This window comes from Wasmannia auropunctata, unplaced genomic scaffold (assembly GCF_000956235.1).
Source record: "Wasmannia auropunctata unplaced genomic scaffold, wasmannia.A_1.0 LD336111.1, whole genome shotgun sequence".
In the NCBI taxonomy this organism is placed as follows: domain Eukaryota; kingdom Metazoa; phylum Arthropoda; class Insecta; order Hymenoptera; family Formicidae; genus Wasmannia; species Wasmannia auropunctata.
In genome coordinates this window covers 2011109-2037801 of record NW_012026779.1, presented here as the reverse complement: position 1 = coordinate 2037801, position 26693 = coordinate 2011109, and the positions used below count along the sequence as shown (strand labels likewise).

The following is a 26693-nucleotide window of genomic DNA, read 5'->3' as shown; positions in this document are numbered from 1 at the left end:
GTTGCGGAACAATAGCAATGTTTACTAAAGATGAAGATTGAAGAGATTTTAATACAAGCACAGACGTTTATCAATATTTCGAATATGACATACGGAATTGTACAATGTTTAATCAACTCTTTAAATCGCGTTATATATATATATATATATATATATATATATATATATATATTACATGTATTGGAAACATGTAACGTCTGCGATCCCGTTTGTAGTGTAATTTTTTACGAACGATATGCTTCAAAGCAGAGTGCCTTGTCTTTATAATCAATTAATGTGACCACTCATTACTCATCGTTTTTTGCTGCATTAACCGTCCATATAAAACACATAAATGTAGTTTATTAAAAGTGAGCTATATATTTTTAGATCGTTGGCTGAATATTTCTGCCGCGGATTAACGCAAGAGGAGTATATATATATTTTTTTTATATGTAAAGTCTATACTCTTGTTACAAATTGCAATTATATTGATATTTTTCGAGAAATGCTGTTAGATTGTAAACTTCTCACTTACGTTTTATACTATCATATAATTATGTAACGGAGATTGCCAGAACGAGAAGAATATCTGGTATTTATAGATTTATCGATTTATCTTTTATCTATAAGGATTCTTTCGCGTTCCATGGTTCTGTCAAGAAATATTGGCGTGACGCGAAATAAAAGAGGCCGCTAACAGTGAATTTTTCGTTATCGCGGATTAACTCACGGCCTATTTATTGCCGGAAAGTATAACGTTTTCCGGCAAAGAAGATAACGCGTGTATGCAATTAGTTATATGTGGCAGCTGAGAATGGAAAGAGATTTACGCGACTATTTCCATTGCTTAGCAAATGACAATATCCATATGTTGATCGATACGTAACGAAGATTGACGTAATTAAATAATAATAATAATAATGTTTATATTCATGAGTGAGCAATGGGCAGTGTCTATAAGTAATGGAGACAAAAGATAAAGTTTCCATCGAATATGAATATTAGCGCGTTTGCCACGCGATCGAAATAGTCACGTGAATTTCTTGCCCCTTTGTATATTAAGAACTTCGACAATCTTATCATGTAAAACTTTTTGTAATGTCAGCGTTCTCCCATCTTTTCCTGCAGCCGGGAAAAGCCTCGGAGAAACTTGCGTTTCGTTATTCGCACGCTCCTGCGTTGAAGTCTCTTTTTATTCAACTGGTTGACCGTGCGAATGCCGAATCTTCGCGACTTGGTTATTTTTCCTTTCTTTTAAAATAGTAAAGAAATGGGCGATTGTGTAAACGTTGATTTGACATCTATGTTATTCGCTGTATTTTTGAGACCGACACTCTGGAAGGCGGGACGTCGCACGTCGAGTCACGGTATGAATCACGTGAGCTTTCTTATTTTACGTACACAAGTTCGATCATCCCATTGATTGTATTCGTGACATTTTTAAAATGCCATTTTTAATAACCTGATTAAGGATATATGCGTTTTATTCAGATTTTTGAGTTTCTCCTTTTTATTCGCTTCCTTCTATCTCAAAATTTCAATTTTATTCAGCTCCGCTTTTTAGTTTTTTATTTTATTCGAGTTCGCCGTGCCTCACGATTTATGGCGACGTCCCCTTCCGATTGGCGTTACTGCCGAAATCGGTACGGCCGTTTCTCGGTGTCGACGTGGATCGATTCGATCAACAGTCTTCCAGGAATGTCATGCAGATCAAGCGCGTTTAATGTATTATTTTTTAATTGCAATTTAACGATTAATATTTACCATATTGTATCTTGCTTTTAGTCTAAACTCAGTGTAGATTACATTCTGGGGAGCATTGCGACACGGAAATTTACATAAAGTGCCTTCATGTCGAAGACGTTCTCGAGATGAGGGCGTCTCGCAAAGTTTCGCGATCTACGTTGATGCGCAAGATAGAGATTTAGATCGAGAACTCCTCGCTTAGGCTGCGCATTCGTCTCCTTAATATCTGAGATTATACACAAAAAGCAATTTAGTTGTTTAATGTCAGTATTTAAATATGCTCATTGGCAATAATTTGTGAGATACATTTTTATATCGATAACAAGTGCCTTAGTAATAACGATAACAATAAATATTATTTACTTACGTATCGATGTAGTAAGTATTTATTTCCTTCCGTCTCCTCTCTATATGTAAACCAAATTTTAATTTAGAAAATTTTTGACTATAATGTTTAACAAAAATTTGAAATCTCAATTAAGGAAAATTTTTATTTATATTATGTCTTGATATACCATAAGTATTCTCAGAGTTAAAGTTAACATCTGTAAAAATAATAATTAAAATATAATTATATTATTATTTTAATTATATTTATTAACATTATGTGTTTTGTTTTTTAAAAATTATTTTTGTTCGATATTGATAGCGGAAAATTTATAAAATTTACTTATTTTATTTATAAAATAATTTATAGAAATATTATATTTGTCGTGTATATTATATTATATACATTATATACTAATTATACACCTTATACACAACATATGGTATGATATTTTTATAAGCTTATTTTATTTCTATAATATTATTTCAGATTTCTATATTATATAGAAATCTGTAATTAAAATAATAATTTAAAAAATAAAAATTCTTCTCAAGTTAAATTTATAAAATAATAATATAATTATAATTATATTTTAATTATTATTTTTTACAGTTGTTAACTTTAACTCTGAGAAGAGTAATTCCATCACTCTCGTGATTGTAATTTTATTAGATCGGTCATAGCCTCAGTAATTTCAAATGCCCAAGATCGTCCCACATTATTTTTAATTTGCCATTCTTCCTCTGGTCATGCAGAAAAGTGTTGACATTCTCTGATATAAATTAAATGGAACAATGTAAATTAAATAAAACAAAATTAAATTTATAAACAATATAACAAAAATGTATAAAGCAATTTTTAGAAACGAAGGAAAACGACATAGCCTATAATTAAAAATGTACTAAATGTCTAAATATATGTCTGTGCATTGCATATAAAAAGTTTATGTTGAAGTGTAAGATATTAAGAAAAATTAAACTTAATTATTGATGGTCGTAATCTACCTATTCTTGTCAACCTAGGATCCGTTCAAATTTCTATTCTCAACCACCGTTTCGATTCCCGTTCAATACTAAAAGGTTGAAATTCTTATTCTCTGTTCCCTGTCCCTTTTCCTTTTATTCGGCGCAGCCTAAAATTTAATTTATTGGTATTTACAAGGAAAATAATGTTATGACATTTTTATTAAAATTATGTTCAAGATTCTTAAAGTGAATAGAAATATTGATGTCAATCAACTATCGTGATCAAATAGACATGTATTCTACCATATATTCTATGTATCTTATTTGTAATAACGAACGGTTGCTCATTTTATATAAAAGTAATTTAGGGCTATTCGGGGAGCTTGCTATTAGACCTATTGCATCATTCTGCCTTTACGATTTATTAGATGTAAAATAAAAATAAAATGATACAATAGCGCTGATAATACACTCCCTGAATGTAATTTAAAGAAGTAGATAAGTTCAGAAAGAAAAATTTTGACAATGAAACATAAAAAGTTCGAGACTAAAGACACAACTTTTGTAACGCTTTTTGTACATTTTTAATCCTTTCTCCTTTTTTTCTTTTTTTTTTGCCGAAAAGAAAATATTCTTATAGCGGTTCCCTTCCGGGAACTGGAATATTTGAAAGGTATAATCCTTACTCTTTTGAATATATACTCTTTTGACAAACGAACAAAGCAAAGGGAAAGTTCCATCGTGATTATAAAATTTTCTGTGAATAAATAAAGATGTAAGTAAAATAGGCGTAGATTTGGAGGTGACACTTTCTGAAATTGGACGTGGGAAAAGAAGAAAGACGAGAAATTTTTTGCTGATTACAAAAACCACAGGAAATATCCTATAAACCGAATTTTTTATATATAATAAATATTTTTCTTTTATATATATATATATATATATATTATTCGGTTTACAGGAATTTTTTATATCTAGCGTATGGCATGTCATCAATGCTCAAGTAAATTGTTAAAAGATGAAAAACAAAATATTTTTTTGCGATCGTATATTATTTTAAATTGCTTTTAATTAAATTACAGAAACATTTGCGTGCAACATTTGCAATATGAAACATCTTGATAAATTCAATTTTTCTTATATCTATGTAACAAGACACAATGGACTTTCTCTGTGTGTCGTTGGCGGATCTCCGGCAGGAGATCGCCTCCCGAGTTGTATCATTGTTATTATTATATCCATGTAACAAAATCAATAATGTCATCTTCTTGAGGCTATATAATATATAATTTAATATTTAATTATATAATATAATTTTTTAAACATAATTTATATTTTTAAAGTTCACATTCTTTAAAAACTATGTTTCGTAATTGTCTTCATGACATCGCGATATTATATTATTATTTATTATTATAATATATTTTCATATACATTTTTATTATTATATCATATTATTTGCGCATGTGCATGAAAAATAATATAAAATACAAGCAGGTGGACAGGAGAATAAGATGAATATAAGCGGGACAATAAAGATATTATGATATGCCCCCCATAATCGCGCAGGTAATTGCACTTGTTTCTCGAGATTCGAGGGATGCAGGGAGCTTTTTCAGCCGATTATAAAAAGCCGATGAAAAAAAAAACGGTACTTGACACTGTCCCCCCCGGCCCCCTCCCTCCATGAACAAGACCGAGCCTAATCGGAGCGACGCGAGAAAAAACTCCCCTTCTCTCGACAGGTTGATACCTATTATACGAGTGGCTGGTAATACGAGCCCGATCGCGAGCATAAAAAAATTAAAACCCCTCTTCACGTTCAACAGGTTGCATTCATTCGGGAAGGGGCCGGTATTCGAAGTTACCCTTCCGTCACTTTAAATCCTATTGCGTGTGTAATATGTGATTCTGTTTTATGTTTTATCGCCGTTTAACGCGAAACATTATATATATATATATATATATATATAAAAGTGATTTTTTCACTATCTACATAATGTGTTATAGTATAAAAAGCAAAATTATATAAAATTATAATATTTATAGAATAATAGAACCTAATACCTATAATAAAAACAAAATAATAATATATAGAATAGAATATAATTAAAGTAGAAAGCTGTGATATTGAAAAATATTTTGTCATTTATTATCAATTAGATTTAAATTCATGATAATAAAGATTTAATAATAAATGCAGTAAAATGATCGTATAGCATAAATTGTATCATCAATATAATCGGTCCCTCATGACTTTTATCGTGAACCTTGCGTCGAGTTGCTGTGGCCACTACATTATTCCAGCGGAGTCTGTCTTCCGCCATGTGAATCGCGACTTGTAGCGTAATTACAATGACCTCTTTTTTTTAGTCGTTCCAACGCATGGAAGATGTCTCTTCGCTCTCGAGTTGTCTCTCATCTATGACTCTCATAATTTTCTCGAGGCTATTATTTTTGCAGACAAAGTGTCCAAACTTTAGCATCCTGTGCAGACAGGCTGTGGATCCTCGCTGTGTGATATAATCCCCGCATCCCCGCTGAGATGGATGCTTTTCTATATGCTCGGAACATTCGACGCCAGCACTACACTTCGAAGGTATCAATAACTCTTAGTCATATTAAATTATATAATTCAGATAAATTAAACATGTGTGTACTAATAATATTATAGATAATTAAGATGTATTGTGTACATAAATATATCTAAAAGTATAATTAAAATAGTTAAAAGTTAATTAAAAAGTATACGTAAAATAATTTATTTTATGTATATTTTATTATTAAAACTTATAAAATTTTTTTTGAAAAATTTCTATATAGAAAACAGATTATTTCTATCGCTATATAAAAGGCTGCAGATTGATCTTGTGACAAAGGATTTTTTGAGATCATATATTTCCTCGCTAAAAACCCTACATAATCGACCGAATCGCCCATATGGCACTATCAATGAATCTTTACAATAACAGAAGAACGACATTGTCGATCGATCATTAATTTATTCCAGGTGAGGGAGTTTTAAGCGAATGTCATTCGTTTTTTATTTGAATGTTTTTCCAGTCACGGATTCGTATTTTGAAGACCGGATGCAGTACATTAAAATTTATTCTTATAATGCGGATCTTTTCTATGTCGGCCTTTCTATTTAATGCTATTTTGTGCGCGATGATCTGCAAAAAAAAGCCACATGTGGAAAGGTATTCTCCTTTGAACTAGAGATCCGTTTGATCGTTCAATAATGAACGGATTTATATAACAATTGTAAAAGACTAATTTTTCTTTTTAAGTTTGAAAATCAGACTATTTAGAGGTACAAATCCCTTTCGTCTGTTAACAATTTTATTTATTACGCAATAAAAAAGTCGTGAAGTTTGTGAGGTAAAAAGAGAAGATACAAAAACTTTCTCCGCCTATTAGACGAGGAAGCTCTGTGATTTACGTACAGAAAACTATCTGAATATGTACGCCTATTTTTCTTTCACCTAATTTTATTGACTTTTTTTAAGGATCTCTTTTTTAAGGATACACGCGCGAGGCGCGTGGTGAGGCGCGTGCCGTATCTCATCCCTCGTTTTCCGTCCCTCGGGGGAAACTTTACCGTCTCGTAGTTCCGTACTCTCTCTCCCCCTCTTCCACTCCCCCATCTCGAATGATCCCCCATATATATATATGTTCGCGAGCGTCCGCTACTCTATAAATAGAATAAGGCGGTGCACAGCTGAGGCGGAAAAGCGGAAATTTCTCTCTCTTTCTCTCTCATTTTCTTGGTGCATGCTTTCGTTAACGCCGTATCGTATCATATATCTCGATGCTCGACAGACGGCGAAATAGAAGCTGCGTTGGAGAAAGAGAAGAGAGGGGATTGCGGAAGAGACGCGTGACAGACGGTGAAAGAAAAAAAAATCTTACTCAAGGTCGCTTTGGCCAGATCTAACGTGTGCGTGGTCACTTTGTGCCCAATCCCTCTTCCTCAACCGCCGGTTCTTTTTCTCCCATCGAGCCTCACGGGGGTCCACAGAAAACGAAAGCAGATTGTATGGCCTTGAATTTCTCACAAAACCGACTCCAAAAAAATGTTTAGGTCGGATCTATGCATGAGAACGTACGATATTTTGTACAGCTATGGATCCGATAATGCTCGGAGAATACGTGTATGATCATCAAGTATCGGAATGTCGCGTGAGTTTGCTGTTTTAATAAAAGTCGAAGGAGACGTGTTTTTGCTACATGGAAGATATGAGACGCGTGCAATTAACCCTGGAATAGTCATCTAGTTTTTTATTCCGTAAACAATTACCCGGAGTGTTTATATTTGTACTCCAATTAAAAGTCATTAATTGCATATATTACATGTTATTAATAGTTTTACAATTTATTTAACATCATTATGTATATAAATTTACTCAATATTTTCTTTAAAAAGTAAAGAGAAATAAAAAATATCGAAAAGGTATCGATTCTTGATCAACCATGAAACCATGAACTTTATTTTTTTCTGCTGGGACATAAAAATCACCCCAAGTGACTATTCTCGCATTAAAAAGTAAGATAAAAATTAATAAAGACGTGCGTATAATATAAAGCCAAAACATTATACGCGAGAAAAAAAAATAAAAGGTGCAATATGCAAGAGCAAAGAGAAGAGCGACTGCAAAGAGATCGATACGCTTCGTTATTAACCCTCCGCGATCATTACTATCGCGTACGTTTCGCAGGGGTGGCTACGGGAACTCAAGGGAGGAGATTAAACGGTGAAATTTTCTGGGGCCGAAAATACGATTTTCCCCGATTTTCTCATCGATCCTCCGCATGCCGTGCAGTTTTGGAACCGGCTGCGGCCGTTCTGAAAAATCTCCTCTTTCGGACAACGTCCATCGGGGATCGGGGTGGACAATAGTCACGTATGTGTAGATCTATAAATCTCGCATTGTCCGGCCGCCAATGTTTAGCCGTCCGCATATTAACCCCGGGGGTGAGAAGGCCATGCACCCGGCCATTGTTCAATGGTTGACCCCTCTCGTGGCAACGTGACCCCCGGTTTCTTATTTATCAAATTACGAGCGCGCGATTCCGTTCATGACTGATCTCACGTGGCACGATGCACAATACCAAATTCGCGATTCGTTGCCCGAATTTTCTATGGACGATATCTAAACTCTCTTCACATGAAAAGAGGAAAGAAGTTACAAACGTTATATGAAAAGTTAATGTAACAGCTGTTGTATACATAGCAGAACATATTTGTTACACATCTCCTTCGTGTCACATAAAATAGAAATTAATTTTAATTGTTAATATAATTAATATTTAATTGACTCTTCTACGATTAATAACGTCTTTGTTTTTGTCGCGCAGTATGCATTATCTCTAATGCATGTTATTATTTTTAATTAGGAAAAGAGAAATTGCACTGTTTATACAAGACTCCAAAGTTTTAGTTTATACACTTTGAAGTACGAATTTTTTTATATCAGTTCGATAATTTAAAATTTCGAATCCGGGGATTTTGCTAGCTGACAACGAATTTGAAGTCAGATTTTAAAATTCAAAATGGTCGATTTAACATGGCGAATTCCATTAGAAAACCAGACTGGTGAAAGGGTAGTAAAACTATCCTTGGGGAACTACTTTTAATAAGAAAAAAAATGGAGAAGAAAAAAAAAATTTAGACATTAAGTTTACCGTAAATAAGCATAAAGTGTTGATGTTGTATACGAGAATGTTAATTTAAGGGAGTCACTTTTTTCTCTGAATCACGCAAAGTGCATGAGATCTAGTATAACAGACATTTTTTTACAAACCTGTTGCATCCAATGCGCGCCATGAGACTTTCGACCCCGGCTTTGCTTTCGTCATTTTTTTCCACTCGTATTTTTTTTCTCCACATTTCGTAGGGGCTCTTATTTTGTCCGTCTTTGATAGCCCACTAACCGTCCACGTGTGCAGCGTTTATTATGTACGAGATCGAACGCGGCACGCGCGTACACGAAAAGCGCATAGGAATTGGAGGGAGTAAGAGAGGATGTCCCTTCCTCCTTTTCTACATATAAAAAGGTCCGGGTGTGGAATAAAAAGGAAAAAAAGGTCGAGGGGGTCTAAAGAAAAGGTGCGGAATTGTGGACCAAAAAGTGAATTCTCGGTTGAATTAAGAGTCCTTCATCTGCTAGGTCCGGTTTAGAATGTTTAGATGGAATCTGGCCGACTCTAGCAAAAATAACATGGGCGGGGAGAGAAGAGGAGGACGGTGGTAGGAACGCGGTAGGGAAAAAATTTCAAAGCTGTTGAAACGACGACCAATTGTCATTTGGTTCAAATCACATCTCTTTCTCGGCGCTTCCTGTATTGGACGCACAATAATATTTCCCGCCTTTTTTCACGCTCTGCAAATCTTTCATGCATTCCTGCGACGAGAGAGTTCTAAAAAAACATGCATTTGAGCTAGAAAATTATAAGATAGAAAAATTTAATTAACTGTAAGTGAAATTATGAAAAAAATATTATCTCTACACGTATTATTTTCTTTTTAAGTATAATAAATTATAAGGATTTACGTCTTTGGCAATTGTTGGTAAAGTCTTGCTTAAATTATTAAGAGATAACGTAATTAATACATCGCTTGTGAATCTCTCTTTCTCAATTTAGGATATCAAACAACTGTTGGACATGAAATGATCCATTCCTCTTAGGTATAACAAGCCCTTATTAAAGCGGCTAAAGTTCGCTCATAATCCCGAGCTATAATCCTAAAGGGGCGAGATTGGACCACGTTAAAAATTCGTGTCGAAAAACGCCACGCTACGGTGCGGCTCCAGCACACGATGCGGTGTCAGCAGATGAACCATAAGTACGGGTCAACACAGCACGAGCGACGAGCGGTCAGCTGGCAGTTGTTTGTCCTTATAGAAGAACGCCATTTGCTCTTGCAGCCTGCACCGCCTGCCAAAGATCGTTGCCCTTTCCCTTTCGAAAAGCATCAGCGGACTATCGCTTTCTATGAATTCGCTTCGACGAAATTTTCGGCAAACTCACACAAATTAAGAATTTAGACCGCAAATTATGCAAAGTTTCCAAGACAAAACGTGCAAGTGTCTTATATTACATACTTATAATAATAGAAATTTTAAATGACAAAATGTTTTCAAATAATGTTTGTTTAGAAAAGCAAAATGGAATTCTAATATAAGCAGCTTAAATCAAGCTGTTTAAACAGCAATTAAAGGATTATTTCGAAATCGAGGTTTACGAAGCACGTTCCCCGAAAGCTACTTATTTAAAATCTTCTTCTAAATTGTCCGATTTAAACGGTTTTGTTATACAACACGGAAATTTGTATATCCAAGGTTAATGGATTCTACATAAAATATTTTCGGAAACTACGCTAGACGTACATTTATACCTGAGAAAGGGGTAGAGTAACAGCTGCGCCTCTTCAGTCCCGACGTGGAGAGATTTCACATTTGCAGAAAAACACTCTTTCAGTCGAAATCTGACATAATATGTATTACTTCAATCAATGTCTGTTCCACAAAAAGTGTAAGAATTGATTAATACTTCTACTAAGGTGTGCGCAGTACATGATTCCTATATGTAATGAAATTAATTTTTCTCTTTTTTTTTCAGATAAAAATTAAACACGATACAATTAAAATATATATTTAAATCGATTAAAGAATTATTAAAAATAATCCACGATTGAGTTATCATAGGCTAATGGAGATCTGCGCGATAATTGTTGCGCAAAGTTTTATAATTCTTACAATGTCCAACCATACACAGAATGCGCGCCGCAATTTTTGTCGGTCTTGAAACACAATCCGAATGGTAGGAGACCCATCCGGTAAACTGGAAAATCTGGGTTCGCTGCGAGCTGAAGTGACATTTTTCGCAATAAATTCTTTACAGTTTTAAGGGGAAGGGATTCTTATAGATGCTTATTAGCATCAAATGATATTAAATTGGTCGTCAATTTAATTAGTTACAAATATATTCCGGCTTTATGCAAAAGGATTGTGTTTCAAGACCGAAATAAATTGCGGCGCGCAGTCTGTATATGGTCGGACATTGTAACAATTATAAAACTTTGCGCAACAATTACCGCGCATATTTCCATTTAGAATAATAATTTTCTCGAATATATCTTGCTTTCTATTTAAACTGATAGTCGTTTTACTTTATTGGGAAAAGAGACAAAGAGATATACTATGTAGTATAACAACATGCCGAAATTTTTGCGAACGTCGAACTAATAAATCACGTTCCTTAAAATATGCAGTGAAACTAGAGCAGAATTCTTTTGAAAAAAAGACTATAACAAAAGACGAGTAACAAAATACAGAGACTTAAAATTGTCATTGAAAAATTACGAAAAAGTGAAACTATTCGATTTTTGCATGCATCAACTCGCCGGATTTTTAGTCTAGTTTTGCCAATATGTGACTTCATTAATCAAGAAAGATATATGGTAATGAAAAGAACGTGCGCATCACTCGTAAATTTTGTTAGTGTTTTAATTGTGTTCATAATGTAAACTTCCATGAGAAAGGTAAGTGGCGGTCCCATTGAAGTTTACAGAGCAATTCTTACCACAGATTTCTTTCACACAGATCAAACTGTGATGAGAAAAGTAGTTATTCATTTGTCTGCGTAATTTTTCACTTGTCAAACAGAGCGTACGAAAGAAAAAGATAATACATTGCAATATGTTTTCTAAAAATTTGAAGTCCATTTTCCTTAAAATTCTATATAAGACTTGAATAACTTTCCATTTAGATCAATAATAACAGTAATAAAAGGATTAGTCTCTTCGTGAGTTACACATCACCATTATCATAAATATCAAAATGGGTTCTTATAATTATTTTGATATATAACAGTATAATAATAATAATTATATGTTTATTATTATCTTAAAAAATGATTAATCTCACTACTTATAAGTAATTGTTGTTTCAAAAAGGATGAATATAAAAAAAAAATTACGTTATTTTTGTGCACCGTGTACTCCTCAGTAAAAGATTAATTATAGATTTATAAATCAGAAGCTAATGTATAAAAAAAATGAAAATATTAAAAAAATTTAAAATTCCAGTAAATCTAATTTATTAAAACATATGGAAAATATTTATTTAAATCAGATTTATTTAAATTTAAATTGAAAGTAAATTTAAAATTCTCTCAAATTTATTTCTTTAACATTAGCGCATGATTCAACGTACGTTTTATATTTTTAATATTTACAAATATTAATATTAATATTAATATTATGAAATCACAAACAAAAATATAAATTGTTAAAAACGTACTTTGATGGTTCTAAAAAAAAATGGCAGTGTATATAAAAGTATACATGTCGTATATATAAAAATTACGTAATCTTTAAAATTATATTAATTGCGATAAAAATGGTCTCTCGCATTTCAAACAATTTTTTATTGTAAATTTTTCTTGCACAAATGTTAACTTTTGATAAACTAGAAGAGTAACAGAGCAACAGAAATGTAGTAATACGAATAGAATAACTCCTATAACTACATGATTTTTAAGTAGTACCTAAAATATACAGTTATAAAAAGTAACATTTTGTCGCCGTTTAAGAAAAACGTTTTTATAGTTTTTTGTTTAGTGATAAAAAAATTAAAATATTCAAGGAAAAAGGGATGAACGGTCAGAGTTATGTGGCATTCACTTTAGTTTCATATAAAAAAAGGAGTTGAATAAAATAGACTTTCCCTCAGACTATTTGAAGAAACGGCAGTTAGTTATATATGTAAATTTGATTTGAAATGCGTTGCAAGTACATCGAACATGCATTTTTTGCAAAACTCTGAGCAAAACATATCTATAAAAAAGAGTTTAATAGAGTGCCATCGTTCAACTTTCTCTAAAAGAACGCGATTAAAAAAAATTAAAAAATGTACTGATCTTAAAGTATATAAACGACGCATTGATCCAGATAAAACAATTGTTAAACGATTTTTTTTCGCAAAATTGTTCGAAATGATACAGATTTTCTGAAAAAGAGAATTTTATTTTAACGTCAGAATTTGTTTGAAGAATTCGAATAGATTGTAGCTTATAGCAGAAGATAGTAATGCACTTAAATATAAAACATAGAAAGATATGCATAAATGATATTGAAAAAACAAACCGTTTAGCTAAAAGATATTTCTTTCGATAACGATGCGTTTTACATTTCGTGTAAAATACCATCATTTGTCAATTTTTATTCCTTTATTTACTTTATTTATGCAACGCGCGCATGTCGCGTGTGGATTGTAGTATACTCCTGTTTTAAAAGAAGCTTCTGTTTTAAAATATCACGTTTTAATAGGAGTTTCTGCCTTATTTTCAGTATTGGGGAAAGGGTGCGAGCTGTCTACATTAGAAAGAAAACAGACTGCGCTTGCCGAAAAAAGCCGAGAAAACTCTTCGAATAATAGCGCGATACACTGTGGATTTTATGTTTTTTCAAATTCTTGAATCGAATTAATGGAGAGCAACTTACAAAATTTGTTAACACAAAAATACATCATCGTTTTAATTTCCAGGATATACCTTTTGATTATAAATTAACTGTTAATGAACTTTTAAATTTTCATGCTGAAAATAGTATGATCAACGCAAGCTACATAGAGAAACGTATTTCATTTTAATTACTGCACCCCTACCGCTGTACCATTTCCTATTATTGAAGGATGTTGTACAATTTGCGCGACTTTAATTTTAATAATAAATTTTTGTAAAAGAATTTGAAATTCTTATTATAGAATATTATTTTGTACAAATTTTATTAAAAATTAATATATAATATTTTATGAAATAAATAAATAATATGTAACTCAATCGCAATTATATTATAATTTTTAATACAATTTAAAACGTTCTTAATTTATATTCGTTAAGTACTATTTTCACAAAAATTTTGTTCGTCAACGCTAACTTTTTTATTTATTTTATTTGCCATTAAATCACAATTTTAATTTCTAAGGCAAACTTCCTAGTTCCATGATTCAGAATGATCAAGAAAAAATCGTACGGTATAAATATCAAATTTATGAACGGAAGGGAAAAACTAACGGGTGTGTAACAGTATTATGTGTGACCATAACGGTTTGCAAATTCTGAATCACCGGCAGTATAATTTTTTGTCAAAAGGTATGCAAGTTGATAGCGAGAGTGGGGGCAGGGTAGTCCGCCCCAGAATTTTGCCCGTGAAACTCGACGACTTGCTACTTGCTACTATTGGGCAGATGGATCCGGGAGAGAGGGTAGCCGCCCTACACGAGTTGGAACTAAAAGTTGGAACTTCGTTAGTGTTGTCTCAGTTCGAGTCGGTTATCGTTCGCTCGAGATACTCTCGTGTACATTGATACATGTCTGAGATTCCTGGTTTCGGGACGATTGATTAGAATCAAATTCAATTTTCCGCCCGCGACAATTCGATTTATCTTCGCATTATTGAGAATCTATATTGCGAAGCGAAGAGAAATCTTTAAAATAGAGCGGCGTATATAGCGGTATCTAGTATCGTGGCTTTAACAGCGTTAAATAATAGAGGTACTTTTATCAAAAGTGTATAGTGCGAAATACATAAGTGACAAATCCTTATTTGGAGGCGAGAAATGGCAAGCTGAAGCATCTGAAGGACAACAAAGCTCGTTACCAATAAATTTGCCACATGTGATAAAGCAAGGTATAACTATAAAATTATTTGATTTTAATTATATTCTTTATAGAAGTTCAAAATTTTTATAAATTATTAAGTTATAAATTTAAAATCGCTATTTTTCATTAATTCTATTTAATTAACACTCAAGAGAAGACTCAGTTGCGATATTTGTCTGCTCTTTCTCTCATTTCTTTCTCTTTCCTTATTTGTTTTATTTATTTTTTATTCACACAGGTATATACAACAGCTTGGTAAATTTCTTTATTTAGCAATTTATAGTTCGATAGATTTTTGCATGCAAATAATAAATTAAAAAATTCATGTTTTTTAGAGAAATATGTTATTATTTATATAATCTATAAATTGATAATATTTTTGCCTCTTTATCTTCTTCGTCAATCAATTTACCATGCAATTGTGAATATTAAAATATGACTTTTTTCGATTTTTTAGCAATTTATAAAATTATTTGCTTTTCCTTTTTTTAAATGGATAAGATTATTTGATTGTATTGTAGCGTTCAATTTAATATTTCAATTTAAAAATTTTTCATTCACAAACATCACATTACATTGATATTTGACTTCTCAACAATTCTTCTTTCTCCACGCTCTGCTACGATGTCTCTACTCTATCCCGTAATGTTTGCCAATTGAAATTTCAAGTATATATCGTTGCTTCGCCGTTTTCTATTTATTATTATGATCTTGAAGTATGTCTCGCTCGGAATTTCGAAATACCAACGTCGTTTTGACCTTTAGAGATTAATGCTATTTGTTCGGAATTTCAAAGCAGGAAAATGGTTATCGAGAGATTATTAAATGTATCAAGAAAAGTATTCGGCATCTGCGGCCTTAAATTCGAAGCGCTTGTACTTACTCTCTGAAATCATTTGTCCGAAATGCTAGAAATTATTCCGAGATCTCGGAGAAACAGATTTGATTAATCGCATTAGTCTTTTGTTCGAATTTTTCAAATGTGATTTACTAATTAATTCTTTTTCCGGCCGAGATCTAGCATCGTGAACACAAGGCTTAAGAAGGAGAATGTCATTTCTTTTTGTATTCAATATGATCAGAAAATATATTTTTTAATAAATAATGATATTTATGAAATAAACAAAATATTTTTTTATTATTCACAGAATTAGAATGTATGCTTTTAAACAACTGGTGGTCTCATTATTGTGAAAATTGTTGAAAATCTTATTATGTAATTTTTAAAATAATTAAGCAATAATTGTGGGAAACATTAAAAAGTAATGGCTCTGCAAATTAATATAAAAAATTAATAATAATTTCAAACAAAATCGACATACATATATGTATACAACAAATAATGAGAGAGAAAGAGCCAAATTCAATCGCAGCTAGATGTTGGTTGTCCAATAATGTTCTTAATTTTTAATCTTTAGATGTCAGTAAATTGCGCGTCAATTACTATATCGATCTTTAAAAATGCAATTATAACTTCAAACTGCAGTAATATTACATATTGAATTGATCTTTATTTGATGCCAAGCATTCTAAAATATTGAGCTTATTGCGAAAAATATTACCTTAGCCAAATTCGAACCTGAAATCTCCCGCGCCGATCACATTCGGAACTAGTGTCTTTATATCTATTTGATCACTGAGCCTGTGATAATGGCGTTTACAAGTTAGCCTTTCAATGTGTTTCTTCTTATAAATATTGGTTATTGCAATAAAAATTATCACAACCTCAGTGATTAAAAAATTAAGAATATTATTAGGCAACCAACATCTCGGCTAAATTTCGTTATTTTCTCATCATCACAAAAAATTAATCTTATTTCTGTTTTTGCATGTGCTCACATTCTTATTCCATGGTCCTAGAAAAATCGAAGAATTTTGTTTTAATAAAAAAAAGACTACAAAAAGTATAATAATTCTTCTTTTCATATATCGATAAAAATTATTTTTATGTTCCATTGTGTTACATGATTCTTAAGAATCGCAACAGTTTTCACACTTTCTCAAAGAAAAAACGCTTATCTGCTTTGAACGTTATTTTTTTTCGCATGTCTAGAAAGTAGAGCATTTTTAAAGAGATGTCAATTTTTATTTACGACCGTTGCGAGTAAGTTTGGCCCTTGTCTAAAGATTCGGCGAAACCAGTAGGACGTCTTTCTAAAAAGAACCCCACATTTTCCGCTCTAGTTAAATAAGCGAATTCAATCAATGCAATGCAAACCCCTTGTTCTCGAGTAAGGTCACATAAATCTTCTTTTTTATTTCATTTAAATACAAAATTTCCGTAAAAGTGAAAGCGAAAATAATTTGCAAAAAGTTAAGATTAATGAAATTTTGCGGCAAAAAAGATTTTTTGTCGCTAGCTGCTATTTTTCTATAACTGTTCTAAAAAAACTACCAACAATTTTTATTTTAACTATAATTTACGTTTAAATTTATATTTTCAAAATTGAAGAAAGATAAGTTTGAATGAGATAAATACAATGTGAAAAATTCGAATATAATGGATAGTTATTTCTTTTATTATTTTAAATACTTTTGTTTGCAAAATTAATATTATGTTGATGTTTTTTATAGTAGTATTTTTATATTTTCATGGTTTCAAAATCTTTTTTTAATTATAAATTTAATTATTTACAAGTTATAACGTTGTAAAATAACAATTCTATAAATAATTATTTTTAAACATAATCACATTTTAACGAACTCTTGAAATTGTCAAATAAAATAAAAACGAAAGTCTAATGCAAGTTTTAAGACTTTATACGCCTTACCGCGCCGAAAACTTTCATTAGCCTTTCGTTTCTATTTTATTTGAAAATCACATTTGATTCCGTTCTTTGAGACTAAAATTAAACCTCTTTTGCTCCGCATATCAATATATCCGCACGTTGCGAATATTTTAATAAATTTTTAATATCGTCTTAAAAAAAACTTTGTTAATTTTAAAAGTTCTTTATAAAAATGTATTTGGGTAAGTTGCAAAAATGTTAACAACAATCACTGTCACTTAATTAAAATTGACATCTGAAGTATGAGATCTCTAGCAGGTAGAGATTCTTTTATTCTTTTTTACCTGTTAATCGCAGCTAAGCTTTTTCATTTTGTCTGATACCGCTTTTTGTTTGTCATTAACGGGTCAAAACAGATAATTCGCCTTTTCGAATTATAACATTGTTATTATAAGAATTATTATTGCTTGTATGTGGTTGGTCTATGTGAGTTATTTTCTTCTAAAGTCATAAACCGGGACAAGCGTAAAACATTATCCCGTTATGGCCATTATAAGTTTTGTATTATGTATGATGTATAATAAGCTATGCTTACGTATTTTGAATCAACTTAAAAATCTAAAAAAACCTTGGGTTTTTTCCACATAATCTAATAAACGCATGAATGGGTAACTTTTATTCAAAAACTATTCGATAGAAAAAACGAAAAACACTTGCAGCGAGAGCGCAAATAACTTCCCCTCCTACGACGCGTTTTCCCATCTTTTCACGCTTTTTCTCTGTGTTTCATTTGTTACAATCTCCGTCACTTTTAATCCTATAATTCTTCGACTTCATAATCTTATCTCTGCTTATCTCTTTTAATCTTTTTTTTTTCAACTTCAAAGATCGCCAAAATGAAAAAATGCCAAGAAAATGCAGAGTTCCTGAGGGAGGTGCCGAAAAATCAACAGCAGCAGCAGCAGCATCAACAACAGATCGCTACCGAGGAGCAGCAATGTCCCTTCATTCCGCCAACCACGCCCGTTTGGGGTGATAGAAACGTGGTGAGTAATCGCGGAACCCCTCTCCGATTGAGCTTCATCTCCCTCTTTCTTTCTTACTCTCCGCAATACGCATCGCGTACTTTATTCATTCTCTCTGGACCCTTCCCCCTTTGTATTCCACAAAATGTCGGCGTGGAAATACGATGGAAGTCGTATTGATATTGAATCTTCAAAGCTCAAGCGTGAAATATTTTTTTCGTGCTCGCACTTGCTATGTTGCTTATTTTTTTATCTCGCTGAGCATATGTCTGCATTATTTAAATGGATACAAGGATATAAATTTTAAAGATTGATTGGCAAATTATATCCTTTAATGTTTTAAAAGTTTTCTGAAAATATGAATGTATTAAAATAATATGTAAATTTATAATGTCATTTTATACCTAGTATATTAATATATATATATATATATTGTTATTTTAAATGTATTAGATATATATTAATTATTGTGTTATTTAAAACAAAATAAACTTAACGAGTTTATCCGAGAAACAATGAATTCTTAGATTTCTCACTCATCTTTTACAATTCGTCAATAAAATTATTTAGCGCCAAATTTTTCGATCTCAATCTTCATCACATATAATTTTTTTTTTTTTATAAAGGAGATTTCTCAAGAATTGTCTTTATATTTTCTGTAGAGCGAACAGCCAATGGAAGAAACTAACAACAATATTGGTTTCTCATTTGCCAATTTGTTGGCAAACACATCCGATGCCAGACTTGCAATGTGTAATTTATCATCCTCAAGGAATAGTAGTCCATCATCTACATTAAGTTTAACAGAGAATATTCAGTCGTTCAGTGAAGCTGCACCGTTACGGAAATGTAGAGTATGTTTCTACGTTGCGATGGACAGGTATAATATATTAATTTTAATTATGAGCTCGGAAGTCGAGGTTGATCAGTTGGAGAAAGAGAAAATTGCAAAGAATAAATAAACCTTTACAAAATGTTTTATGTTGTTTGTGTAAATATAAAATATAAAATTCAGTATTCTTGTCTTGCCGTACTCACGTGCATTAAATCTATTTTAATAAATTAAAAAATTTTGTTAAAGTCGTTCAGGTTAGAATTATAATTGCATAGAATTAAATATAATAACGTCCAATTGCACTACTATATTAAATGCAATTCCCTGTCGGTTCCAACAAAATAATAATAATTATTTAAACTGTATATTTTCAGAACGGAGTACGTCGATCACGTGATCAGTCATTGTACATTTGCAAAAGAAACGTATGCCTTTGAAAGCGACACCTTTTTAAACGGATATTTTGATGACGAAGAGACCGAGGAAGTTAATAATGATTCACAGAGCAAGGGGAAAAAGAGAAATAAAGTTTCCAAACCGAAACAGTGTTGCAAATGTAAGTATTTGGCGAAGACGAAGTTGGCGCTTTGGATGCATTTGCGTCAGCATTTCTTGCAAGGAGACTGCACCGGCTTCGTGTGCATCTTATGCCCCTTCGCCACCATGCTCAAACATCACATGACATTCCATTGGTTCAGTGCTCACGACGATTTCAAGGGTTACACGTGCACCGAATGTTCGTACACGTGCGTGAGTAAATCAATGCTAACTAGTCACAAGAAAACGCATTCGGAGGTCTATCAGTTCAATTGCGCCAGCTGCCCGTACAGGACCAAATTCTGTAACGCGATGAAGAAGCATCTGAAGGACAGTCTGCACATACCAGGCCCGGTGCTGGACGCGGACGGTACGCCGAATCCGTTCGCCACCATCGACGTTTACGGTAACAAACGCGGGCCCAGACGAAAGCCGCTCGTCGAGGAGAGGAAGGAGCCGACGGAAATCATCAGAGACTCATGCATGCCGTCGACCTCAGGGTTAACGTCCCCGGTTTTACCGATGCCGACCACCTCGACTCCGGTGTTACCGCTCCCGATTCCGTCGGCCGCGATCCTAGATTCGTCGGATTCGAATGCGGAGTTGATCGTGCCATCGTTGCCAATTCAGAGATCGCCAGTCCGGATATCGCCAATTCAGAGGTCGCCAGTCCGGATATCGCCAACTCAAAGATCGCCAGCCCAGCTGCCGGCTCCGGTCCCACCGTCTCATTCCAATTCTCTAGTCACAGCCATTCTGGCTACGTGTAATAGAACGAACAGTGAGAACGGAGTGAATCCGAGCAGCAACGAGCAGTCGTCGCTATTAAATAGCAGCGCGTTTATCATGTTGTGTCACTTTTTGTTCAGAACTATCGCGTCACGTCCGGACGTAGATGTGCGGCAGAGGTCCTATTTGCTGGAAAATGCCCAGAGAATTTTAGGTGACCCAGAAAATGCCCAGAGAATTTTTGATGACCCAGAACATGTCGAACACGCGGCCGGCACGACTGCCAATGGAGATCTTTCTGATAACGCGAACAGTACTGACCAACCCTCGACATCCACGACGTTGGTCTCGGCACCTCGAGTGGCGGCAGAAGAAGACAGGCCGGCGGAGAATCTAGATGAGTCGACGGAGGCTCTAAACGTACCGATGGAAAATCTACATGCGCCGACAGGCAATCTGGATGAGCCACTGGATCTTAGTATGTCCGCGATGGCGAGAAGACCGCAGTTTCAGATATCGATTCCGAGCTCCTCATCAAGACGCAAACGTAAGCGTAAAGCGACGAGGCTAGAATATCCCACGACAAATGAGAACACGGAGAACAGCGCGACACGACAAGTCCATGCAACATCTTCTCTTCTAGCGCTTCTAACGGCAAGTCAAACTGAGCCGCGGGGGATAAACGAAACATCTAATATGACAGATAATGCAAATACACATAATATGTCATCATTTGTTTGTTACCATTGTCATATTATATTTGCGGATGTAATCATGTATGCAATGCACATGGGATTTCACGATGCCAGAAATCCTTTCACGTGTGCACTGTGCAATGAGAGATCCGCAAATAACGTTTCGTTTTTTCTACATCTCATTCGAACGAGGCATTAGTGATAAATTCTTGAAGGAGATGTTGTTTAGATTGCGCGGAAAGAGGAGGAAAATCTAGTCAGATTGGACTGTAAAGAATTTATTATCAATTAGAGACATATAGGAATCATGTTAGTAAATCAGTTCCTATTTAAAACATTTTATAAATGTAATATTGTCCTCTAATTGTGGCGTCTAATTGTGGCCGGCAATTGTGACGGACAGGTATTGAAACTAAAATAATTTCTGGAAATTTAATTAATTGATATTTTTGTGACAATGAATAAAGACTATATTTACAGAAATATAAAATATTTATAGAAATAATGAGTTTGGTTTCAAGCCTGGCAATGACAAAGGAAGAAGATATAAAGGGACTGGTTTCCCTTCCTTTCAATAATATTTTTCTAATAAAACGTAGAAATTTCGTACAAAAATTTGTATTGATACAATTTCCAAAATATTTAACATTGTTATATATATTCATATTAAAATTAGTCTATCAGTTTTCATTAATATTTAATTGTTTCAATAATGGAGCTATTGGCCCTCTCTGAGCCTCCTCTTCACATAATTTTTCTTAACGCTCTGTTCTGCAAACTTTTGCGAAATTTCTTCTCGTATCTTACGCAACATGCGTAATTGTATACGTTCAGGTAATAAAAGAAAGTGTAGTCATAAAAATAGCGTATTATTAGACAGAATCGATTTTATTCCCCCTGGTCTCATACATACATTGTTTATATTACTTTTTGTATTTCTGTCTTTCTATGCTATTACTTTATCGCTTGATTGTGCACCTCTTTCTATTTTTCCGCAATAATATCGATTGTCAAGACAAAAGCGAATATGTAAATTATTTAAAAATATTTCAACTTTTCTGAATAGAAGAACAGAAGAAATGTTTTGGATTTCTAAGTATTGTATTTTTATATCTCTTTTGATGGTTCAACGATTCGAGATAAGATATATGTATTTTTGTACCCATCGACGCAATTTGTGTTTAAGCAATCATTTTTACTCGTTTGTTGAACTTATCGATATTATGCGAATTTCCTTTCTCCGCATGTAAATCTCACGTCTGAGAAATGAATTATGATTTAAGTACAAAGTTATTCAACACATAGCTACTACCTCTTATATTTTTTCTTGTATAAACTAACCAAAGTGTTATTACTTTTGCGTTTTGGATTGTTCGGATTGTTGTAGTATAGAAATATTATTACAATAATTGCATATTATCGAGAGATTATACAATGTTTCTTTATAAAATTTATTGTGCAAAAAGCAATAAATTTAAAGAATTAAGCTTAATAAATATATACAAATATATTGGAGTATATGAATTATAATCAAATATACATATAATATCTTGTTATTTCATTTTGTACTGACAGCTAACGGACCATAACTGTAAATTGTTCAGATCGAATAAACCCAAAGAGCAATCAGGTCCTATCCTTTATCAGAATTATAATGCGTTTAGTACATCGCGTCATATTTTATTTAAAAAGCTCGCGACACAATAAGAGCTTAGCCGAGATATATGAACAAATATTCCTTGTCGAACGCTCGGAAATGTTTATACGCAACGGAGCATGTCAATATATAACTGCTTTAAATCGTGTGTCAACGCGAGCCTAAGTTTCTTGATGAAATAATTGGTTTGCGAAAGTAAGAGATATTAGATTAGATTATAACGACTAAATAACAGCCGTATACGTCACGTGGTAATGTGTAACATTGGCATTTTACGCGAATTCGATATTCGATTTTCACGTTTGACGTCGGATATGAAGATAAATATACAATGATAAAAGCCCATTGATGAAATTGTAACGCAAGCAAATACATTCTCATACATTTTTATTCTTTTATACATATATTTTAACACCCAAGTGTTAATAATATTAAAAATAATGTCACTTTAAAAATCGAATATTTTTCTTATTCTTAACGGTAAATGGATCTGGTTCCAGAAATCGAATCAAACGTGGCACATTTAATTAACATTCACGCGATAAATAAACTGTTTGTTACTGTGTTGCATTTGAGAATTAGATCGGACTGTGTACGTAACAGTTTTCACGATCGTGTCCAAACCTTTAAGTTCAAAGAATTTTATTCGACATGATCAAAGATCCGCAAATGTCATGTACTTTTATACTTTTTTACGAATGAAGCATTAGAACCTGTTAAAAGTTGCAATCTGGAGATTTGACATCAAAATTATTTATATATTATATAATCTTTGGTGTATATGTATAAAAGATTATATTATGTTATTATAACACATTTATTGTATATCTCGAATTCTCTATTTCAACTTATTCTTGTTCGATAGCTACGAGATTTTTTAGGATCTCAGTAGATAAAATATGATTTCTATTTATACGGCAAAAATAATTATTTACGAATTATATTATTTTGTAATTTAAAACATTTTTTTTATTATATGTCTATTATATATTTCAGTTTTGTTAAAATTTGTCAATAAAAAAAGAAATTTAATATATATCAAAACGTGAACGTTTTCCTGAAATTTGAGTTAATATTCTCGTGGATATTTTCATATGTTTAGAAAGATTATTATATACGCACATACATATATATACACATATAATATAATGCCACATATAAATATATTATATGTATAATATTTTTATAATATATTACAATATATTTATAATATATTACATATCTATATATGTATAATATATTTATAAAAGCTGAATATACATAATAATACACGAACTTGTTGCTAATCCGTGTGATATGCATTTTGATAACTTCAGTTTAATGCCATAAAATAAGTCTTACATATAATTTACTATATAAATTATTATAATCACAAAAAAATAAAGAAAAAAGACATAGATAATAAACACAGAAATGATATCTATACATATTTTTAGCATTAAAATACATAAAGTTATATAAAATAACAGTTATTTCTTATATATAAAAATTATTTTGTTGTTGAGAAAAACGAGAGAATATTGTATATATATTTTTTGTCTACCTATAGTGTCAATAATGCAATACAAATATATACGTTATTTTATAAATTTTAATAAATAAAATACAATATCTATTTGCACACATCAAAGACGTGATAATTGTTGCCGATAATTAAAACTAATTTTACTGTAAAACTGTAATAGAGTGCATTTCTGTTAATTATCTGAGATAAAATGCTAAAACCGATTTTGTTTTTTAATAAAAACATATTAAATTAAAATATGAAGTATTCATATTGAAGTTTTCAAACAAATTTTTCCTGTTTAGATTCAAAATGCTGTGTGACACCTCTTTAACAACCCTTGGCGAGTTTTGTGTGCAACAACGTCCATTCATCTAGTGCATCAACGTCCTCGACGAGAAACAGGAAAATCATCTTGAGATGGACATTACAAAGGTTTCTTCGAAACGCGTTCACGTCATGCCATATTTAAACGCACGATCTGTATTTCATATCGGTATATTCTATTAAAAAGTCGATGTTGCGTTGATGTCGATGCCTTAGAAAAACGTAAAAGTAATTTTGAATAGATATAGAAAAAGCGTGCGTCTATTTAATTGTATAGAAATTACGTACACAGATTAGATTTCATTTGAGATAGAATATTTTCTAAAATCTCTCCTGAGTTTGAAGTACAAAATGCTCGCGATCAACTCTTTTACATCATACATTTATATTTTATAGATTATATAAATTTTACATTTGTTTATATAATATTAAATGCTACTTTAAATGATACAATTATCGTAGTACAAAGACGACGAATAAAATGTAAAAGAAGTAATAGCGATTGATGTGGTTTCGTTAAAAAGAAAATTATAGATTACTTTGACAGCTCTGAAAAAATGGCCTTTATTTTAATATTAAAGTCATGTGTTGGTTACATTTGTCCTTCAAAAATTTGATTCAAATTTGTACATGTACTTTAAAGTACGTGGCGTATTTTAAACACAGATTTCTATAGAACACCCTAGATCGTTAATTCCGAGAATTGAAGTAAAGCCAAGTAATTCAGAAGATGGGATATAGCAATCATCTTTTTTTTTGGAGTTCACTTCCCTGATGGAAAGTATAGCCTTCAACCCGCCTTGTAGGGTTCTATGACACAAGCAACCATCTTTACTCAATGATAGGTTACATTCCAAAACATCAAAAGTTTAACTTACATTAAATGCACACTAACACTACTTCATGACGTACCGTATATGATCACCGAGCAAATATGACATCCCGGCTTTAACTCAACTGGTAACGAACTGTAACATGTTTACAGCGATCTAGATATTCTATAGAAATCTATGATTTTGAAACGAAATGTGTAAAAGTTCTGTTTTTCACAACTTACCTTTATATTAAAATTGGCGATTAAGATACGATTCTTTGTAATAATTAGTTACAAAGGCAACTTATCACAATTAAATGGTAACTTTGTTTACTTTCGTATGTCCGTAACATCACGATCTTATCATTTCAGAAGATCGCTGATAACTGACGATTCTATCAAACATGTACCTGTTTTATAATAAACGGTATTATGCGGCGCGTCTAGTGTTATTATTAGATGTCAATGTAGATGAAAGATTATTCAAACGTCAATACAGAGAAAAATATATATATAAATAAATTTTAATATATTGTAAAACTAAATTATTTTATTAATTTTATATACATATTTAATATAAAACATAAATATGTAAAGAAATTATTTTTCGGAAAAAATATATATATAAAACATGCAAGCAATTATATTTTATATGTCCCTCATTTTTTTCAAACAATTATCTCTTTTCTACTTATACGATTTATCAAACATCTTACGCAGACTTAATATAGGGTACTTAATATAGGACTTAATAAGGAACTTAATATAGGATATTTACTAAAGCGGAATACGGCCAGATTTTTTAAAGGGCTCCAGCTCGCTTCGTAAAATAAGCGGAATAGGCTTAGATATCTGCTGTACGTCAGTCGTTGATACGAAATATTTAACATTATAAAATAAATATCAAATATATCTAAGTATTTATCCGGAACGTGATCGTTTAAATATAGGCGCGAGAAATTTAACAAACTTATTATTAATTAATTATAACGTTTACGAGCCCCGGAATGTGGACGTTTAAATAAGCACGTAAAGTTTGACAATTTTATTAATTAATATGAATACGGTCTCGAGATGATATGATATTCGAATAATCTAGAGACGGAGAGCGCGATCTGAATATGCCCCGATATTGATAAAACTTCATGTATTT

General features: G+C 32.2%; 1 protein-coding gene across 2 annotated transcripts; it reads left to right on the top strand.

The window, feature by feature from the left end:
• The first annotated feature begins 14338 nt into the window (after window positions 1-14338).
• Window positions 14339-26068, top strand: LOC105449159 (protein hunchback-like). Of its 2 annotated transcripts, XM_011688167.1 has the most exons (5): window positions 14339-14716; window positions 18305-18463; window positions 19105-19322; window positions 19652-21197; window positions 24705-26068. In XM_011688167.1, exons 2-5 carry the CDS (start codon window positions 18314-18316, stop codon window positions 24720-24722), a joined length of 1932 nt encoding a protein of 643 aa, XP_011686469.1. In that variant the 5' UTR covers window positions 14339-14716; window positions 18305-18313; the 3' UTR covers window positions 24723-26068. The 2 variants fall into 2 exon arrangements, with proteins under 2 accessions (XP_011686469.1, XP_011686461.1); XM_011688159.1 differs by lacking the exon at window positions 24705-26068 and having other exon boundaries at window positions 19652-22526.
• Window positions 26069-26693: the final 625 nt, after the last annotated feature.